This window comes from Triticum dicoccoides, chromosome 3A (assembly GCF_002162155.2).
Source record: "Triticum dicoccoides isolate Atlit2015 ecotype Zavitan chromosome 3A, WEW_v2.0, whole genome shotgun sequence".
NCBI classification, from domain to species: Eukaryota; Viridiplantae; Streptophyta; class Magnoliopsida; order Poales; family Poaceae; genus Triticum; species Triticum dicoccoides.
The window spans coordinates 157406594-157413522 of NC_041384.1; the positions used below are offsets into that span (position 1 = coordinate 157406594).

The following is a 6929-nucleotide window of genomic DNA, read 5'->3' on the forward strand; positions in this document are numbered from 1 at the left end:
TTTTCCTGAAACTTGGTCACATATGATGACACAATCCGAAGGTTTTCCAATTTTTTATTTTTTTTTGAAGTTTTTATGCCCATTTCAAAATGCGGTCAAAACGGAGGGAATGACCGTTCCTAGCTAGTGGTTGAATCTTGGAATTTTTTTTGGTGTTTCTATGATTAAATAGATACTCATGTACCTAGAAATGATTTTTGAAAAAAATAATAAGCAAACTACGAGGCAGCTATAGTTGAAATTTTACCCGCTTCCTACTGAATCAGCAGAAATTTGTCTTTTTCACGAGAGGTGGATCAAAACTTTTTACACCCAACCACTTGGTCAATTGTGCATTAAATATGTCCTAGTATTTTATAAAATTGATTAGGTCCAATTTTGCAATAAATATATGGTAGTTCCTTCACAAAAAAAACCCTCTTTTCGAGCACTCAAAAAATGGAAAATGAATTTTCCGTGCAAAGAAAATGAAAACTCCCTTAGGAAACATTGTTTAGAAATCGAAGATGCACCATTGTGCACAATATGAGATTATTTGAATAAACTATGCCATGAATGTGGCCATAAGATTGATCATTTAGCTTGAAAGCCATGAATCTTCACGCATCATAGCTCATTTTTGAGAACACTTTTTTAAAATAATTGCCGTATTACAAGTCTATTATTTTTCGTGGAAACTTGGTCACATATCATGACACAATGCGAAGGTTTTCCAATTTTTTGATTTTTTTTTTGAATTTTTTATGCCCATTTCAAAATGCGGTCAAAACGGCGGGGCTTGACCGTTCCTAGCTAGTGGTTGAATCTTGGAAAACTTTTGATGTTTCTCTGATTAAATAGATACTTATGTACCTATAAATGATTTTTGGAAAAAAGCAAAAGCAAACTACGAGGCAGCTGCAGTTCAAATTTTACCCGCTTCCTGCTGAATCGGCAGAAATTTGTCTTTTTTCACGAGAGGTGGATCAAATATTTTGACACCAAACCATTTGGTCAACTGTGCATTAAATATGGCATAGTATTTTAGAAAAATGATTTGGTACAATTTTGGAAAAAATATTTGTTAGGTTCTTCACAAAAAAACCCTTTTTGTGCACTCAGAAAATGAAAAATGAATTTTTTGTGCAAAGAAAATGGAACCCCCCAAATCAACATTGTTTGTCTTCCCAAGATACACACATGTGCACTATATTGATTCATTTTAATAAACTATAAGGTTGTGTTTGATAGTAAAGTACTAAAAAACCAAAGTATTAAAAATCGTAGTATTCTTTAAAACCATGGTATTTGAAAAAACCGTAGCATTCTTTAAATACGTAGAAACTATAGAGGTATCAAACGGGGCCTAAGTGGTTAATATGTTGAATGTTTGCCCTGAATAAGAGGATAAAAACTATAAGAAAAAACAACATATTTTTTTACATAACCTTAATTCTTATTGGTGGAATCAGCTAAGGCATGGATTGATGACATGGCGTACATCCGTCCATCCACCCGTCCATCCAACCATCCCGAGCCAGCCACCCCACGACCCCAGACTAACCGTGACCTAATCTATCCATTCCTTTCCCACCCCAGGATCTCTCCTCTCCTCTCCTCCACATCTGCTGCACCCACCCACCCATCCCCCGCCACCGCCTACCTCCACTCCACCAGCGACATCCGCCCTCTGCCCCCGATCCTCTCCACCTCCCCTCACCTTCTATCCCACAGCAGGGCCCCTAGATCGAGGAGGCGGGCGCCGTCAGATCCGCCATGCCCACAGCTCTCTCTGCCCCACCCCAAACCCTACCCACAACCGCCGCTGTGCTCCATCACCAGCGACCTTGCCGCCGCCGCCCCTATCCCCTCGCCCTATCTCCATACCCGCGACGCCGAGCCGGACGGGAGGAGCCACCGCCCCGCAGCACGCTCGCGCCGGTACGTACAGGCGATGCCCCCGCCGGATCTGAACAAGAACACTGAGTGGTTCATGTACCTGGCGTTCCTAGATCCATCTGCCCCACCCTCTGCTCACCCTATCTCCCTCGGTGTTGGGGCATCCAGATCGAGCAGGTCAGGTGCCGGCGCTCCATGATCTCCATGCGATGCGCCGGCGAGGCGACGGTGATGCTTGTGGTGGACGCCTCCGCCGTCTTCCACCAACACACAGCCGCGCCCTGCGACGCCGCTCTTCCACGCGACGAGAGGCCTGGGTGCCGCTCGGCTGGGACAGAACCCCGCGCTCGATGATGCCATGGACATGGAGGTCTTCAAGGTACCCTCTTCCTCTCCTTACCTATCCCTCACCTCCAATACTTGCCACTGAGCTCGTGACAACGCCATGTCTCACTTGGGCCCTCTGATGCTTGCTCGCTACGGTCTCTCGATGAACACAATTGCTTACTCCTAAAATCCCTAATTCCTAGGGTTTACTCTTGCTGTTCTACATACTTTCGTGTACCACTATCATACTCCAGGCCTGCTTAGAATTGCAATTCCACGCTTAGAATCATGACACCATCGAGTCACAGGGACATCTCAATTTCTGAACGAAAAAAACATTATTGTTTGCTGCATTGCATATACCATTACAGTTCTTGATTGAGTTTTGGACTTGCGTAATTCCATCATCAGGGGAAGCTGATACCCACACAGCCAGCTCGTGCTCATTGTGTTTGACCTCCAGCTCGTGCTCACTGTGTTTGACCGCCAGCTCGTGCTCTACTGCGACGAGTACCGATGCCCACACAGGTATGACCTGCGTGCCCCCCATGACCTTGCACCGGTGCTATGTGCGTGAGCGCGCGCGCTTGCTGCAATGTCGGGTGCGGTGGTGTGCTGCAAACTTGCGATGGGGGCGGCCAGGTGGTGCGTGGCCGTGTGTGTGGCGATATATGGAGCTCCGGAGATTCCTATTGGATTGCCGAGACTTGGTCTTGGTTCTGCCATTGGCGTGTTGTCTTTGCTCTAATCTGGTTAAAACTGTGTGATTAGACTAGTAGCATCAGCTCTTTATCTGGAAAAAGAATACTATCAAGTCCTTAGCTAGCTAGCTAACTAGTACAAGCTGCAACCCAATAGGAACAGTAGCTTTCATGCACACATCTAGCTAGCTAATTAGTAATTACACTACTAGTATTCAGAAATAACTTCACTTTGAAACTCTGAATCACTTCTCCCTGACAGACACTTCACCAAAATGTATCCTGTTCCAAACTCTTATTTGTATCATTATTTACCGAATGTTATTTTATTATTTTTGTTGAACTAATCTTGTCTGAATCATCCCTCTTCTGTAGGTATTTATGAAGCTTTGGAACTAAGGGATGGTGGATCTGACTACTTGGGAAAGGGTGTTTCCAAGGTGGTGACCGCGGCAGCGAGCGGCGCGAGTTGGTGGCTACGGGACTCAACGGCACGGCTCATATATGCGCGAGCTGGGCATTACTTTGAGTTCATATATGTGCTTGTCACTCCATAGGTTATAGTGATTCCCTCTGTTTCCTTATATGTTCTTGTAGTTTGGTTGCTTTCCTGTTCATGCATGTTTGTACAGCTATATATAGTTATGCTGTGAATCTGTCATGCATGTATTGAAATGCAGGAAATGTTTAATACATGTTCACTCTCAGTTGGGATATTGAATTGTACATAGTTATGTGATTCATGTCTGCTTCTTATCTTATTAAGTGATTATGTTTATGTACTTGCTACCAGTAGGATGGTTAATAGCTTGTTTTGTAGTTCTCTACTTTATGCAAATAGCTTCTTATAAGGCAATATAATTGGTTGTTTTGTGCTGCTGGCCTAATTAAACATGATCAGTATGTATACTTGTTTGAGATAGACATTTCATGCATGTTTATGAGGTATGAATTCTACAGATGTCACAAAATATTGGTGGCAAAGTGTCTTCTTATCTTTATATTTACTTAGCTAAAATCTTAGAGTAACAATAACTGTACTTGACAAGTAAACATTAGCATCTTAAATGATCATCTTAAATGATTAGCTAAAATGATGTAGGAGTAGTAGAAACTTCATGGTTGATCCTGATTGCTGAACATGGGAGATGCATCTTCTTTTGCATATCAATTACATAGTAGTACTATATAATGCTTGGCGATGTGGTACATTCAATACTGGCAGCATTGGCCATTAATTACACTGGCCATTTTACGCCAGGCTTTAGATTCTGCCGAGCCAGATCTGTTGACCCGCGGTTTGATTCGTGGCGTGCGAGATTTGTTCCTGGGCTGACGTGGTGTGTTTGCCGGTGTGATTTTCGCAGGCCTTGGACAAGATCAGTACGGTGCCGATGGAGGCCCTCGCCGCCGGTGCCGATGTGTCCATGATTGGGCAGTTTGGTGTTGGCTTCTACTCCGCCTACCTTGTTGCCGAGAGGGTCGTCGTCACCATGAAGCACAACAACGACGGGCAGTACGTGTGGGAGTCCCAGGCCGGTAGCTCCTTCACCGTCACTCGTGATACATTTGGGGAGCAGCTCGGCAGGGGTACCACGATGGTCCTCTACCTCAAGGACGACTAGGTATGCAGTCCAATCCTCCTATACTGTGATGGCTTACTCTTCATGTCTTGATGTGGTTCTCTGCTTAGTGTAGCTGTATTAGACTCACTATGAGATGTCCACTCTTGTTTTGTTAAAAAACATGAACTGTTAAGTCATCTATTCATGGCCGTTGCTTTTGTTCAGTATATATGTGTGCTTTCTGATTTGTATGCGTAGGTGGTTATAGGTTGCTGTGATGAATATAAATATTAACAAGTGCTCATGCATGCCGGTATAATAGAGCTAGTTGTATGTGCTCATTACCTTCCTGTTGTCACTTTGTCAGCATCAATCCAATCCAACCCAGCCCAATGAATCTAACCTGCTCGTTTAGTTCTCGCCATCGGTGGTAGCCAACAACTAACCGATCTTAGCTACTGCCGGCTGTTTGGCATCCTATGTATTTTTTGCTGCTTGTCTCAGAAATAATGCATAAATGGCATCAAAACTGCTTGATGCTATCTCTCGGGCAAAGTAGATTCTAGTTTGGTTACTATCTGTACATCATCAGGTCTACTTGATGCAAGTCTCTATTTTTTGTTTGTTCTATTTTTTGTTTGTCTCTCTTTGACATATTGCTTTTTCTTTTTGAATGTGCAGGTTATTTGCATCTTGATTAGGAGATGATGGTGATCATCTTTTGTTGCGGGGAACCTGTTAGATAAAGTTTATGTGATTTGAACATGCAAGATACAGTTCTGTATAATGTTGTGTGAGATAAAAGTTATGTACTTGTGAACATAGGAGATAAGTTATTGTTATGTGTTGGTCTGTCTAATGTTATGCGAGATAAAGTTGTGTGAGAAAGTTTTCTATACTTGTGTTATTACTGTGGGAAAGAAGTACTATTACTATACTGATTTGAGAATATTGGCTGTAAATAAAAGAGGGCTTGGCCCACTATTGGATTGTAGAAAGGCCCTGTCCAGAATTTATATTGCACTCAATACTTGGGCTCTAAAAAGGCCATGGCCCAAACTATGTTGGACTTGTTTCTAAAAAGAGCAATATAAATTTCAGATTCTAAAAGGGTTGAGGCCCCAAAAAAAATGGATTGTAAAAGACTGCATCTCAGAAAAAAAAAGTCCTGATTGTTGGGCCAGGCCTATTTAGCTAATCAAAGCACAGGGAAAAAATAAATTAAATGGGCTGAATTAATGGGCTCGGCCCATGTAAAATGCCGAATTGGACCGGGCTGAATCTTGTGCCACGTCAGATTGCCACGCTGGATGCCTACGTGGCCTGGGGAGGTTGCTAGTGACCAAAACGCCACAGTAGACGTATTTTGGTCGTAAACATCTTCGACCATTCCAGAAGAAAGGTCGCTATAGTCAGTTTATGACGGCCAGCTTTTGACCTTATGTTTTTGGTCACAAAAAGGTCACAAATGGAAATTTGTGACCATTCAATGACCAATAGTGGTGGTCACAAGTTGACATATTTCTTGTAGTGATACTGGTGGATGTAGAGGCGCAAACGTAGCATGTACACGTACATACAGCGGCCAGTGTGCAAGAAAGAAAATACGGCCACGTACGTACATATGGGCGGGGTCTTGAACGCCTACTCACGCATACATACGGCCAGGGCTCGTGTACATGGCTGGGTCGGAACGGAAAAACAACGTTGTCGTCGTGTTCACGGGGAGCCAACCGGCTGGGTCGGAACCGAATGCATCATCGTGTTCATCAGGAGGGCTTGGACGGAACAGGCGATGAAAACGAGGCCTTGCGTACCGCACAACGGAGGAAATGGCCTTGTGTTCGACCGGCCACGTTCGAAACAGGATCCTGTTCATCGGAGGGGTCTAGAGTACCACAAAACGGAGGAAACAGACTTGTGTTGGACCTCCTACGGTCGAAACGGGGTCCTGTTGATCGGGAGGTGTGTGGCGTACCGCAAAACGGAGGAAACGGACTTGTGTTGGAGCGCTACGGTTAAAACGGGGTCCTGTTCATCGGGAGGGGTGTGGCGTACCGCAAAACGGGACTCCACGGGATACTGTTCATCTCCACCGTCAACCTCCTCCAGCCTCCACGGGTTACTGTTCATCCACCGTCGATCTCCTCTAGCCTCCACCTGCGACTGTTCATCCACGGGCTCCTGTTCATCCAGCCTCCACCGTGCACTACTCCACCGACTACTGTTCAACCACCCCTCTCCACGGTCTTCTGTTCAACCACCCCTCCACGGGCTACTGTTCATCCACCCCTCCACCGTCTACTATTAATCTAGCCCTCCACGGGGTCGTCCTGTTCATCCAGCCCTCCACGGGGTCCTATTCATCCAACCCCAACCGGCTCGATCGATTGGGGTCCTGTTCATCCAGAGGCAACGCCACGGGGTCCTTTTCATCCACCCCCACCGCTCACTGTTC

The 6929-nt window shown here is 44.9% G+C and overlaps 1 protein-coding gene across 1 annotated transcript; it reads left to right on the forward strand.

The window, feature by feature from the left end:
- The first annotated feature begins 2800 nt into the window (after positions 1 to 2800).
- LOC119271422 (heat shock protein 81-3-like) lies at positions 2801 to 4531 on the forward strand. The gene is made up of 3 exons (XM_037553263.1): positions 2801 to 2933; positions 3282 to 3346; positions 4274 to 4531. The coding sequence occupies exons 1-3, from the start codon at positions 2801 to 2803 to the stop codon at positions 4529 to 4531; spliced, it is 456 nt and encodes a 151-aa protein (XP_037409160.1).
- The last annotated feature ends 2398 nt before the right edge of the window (positions 4532 to 6929 follow it).

What these genes read in the sequence shown, in the direction of transcription:
- LOC119271422 (XM_037553263.1), top strand. Translation starts at nt 2,801, where the DNA reads ATGTCGGGTGCGGTGGTGTGCTGCAAACTTGCGATGGGGGCGGCCAGG. An exon ending in TGGTCTTGGTTCTGCCATTG is followed by an intron (nt 2,934 to 3,281) that starts GCGTGTTGTCTT and finishes CCTCTTCTGTAG; the next exon opens with GTATTTATGAAGCTTTGGAA. An exon ending in TGGGAAAGGGTGTTTCCAAG is followed by an intron (nt 3,347 to 4,273) that starts GTGGTGACCGCG and finishes TGATTTTCGCAG; the next exon opens with GCCTTGGACAAGATCAGTAC.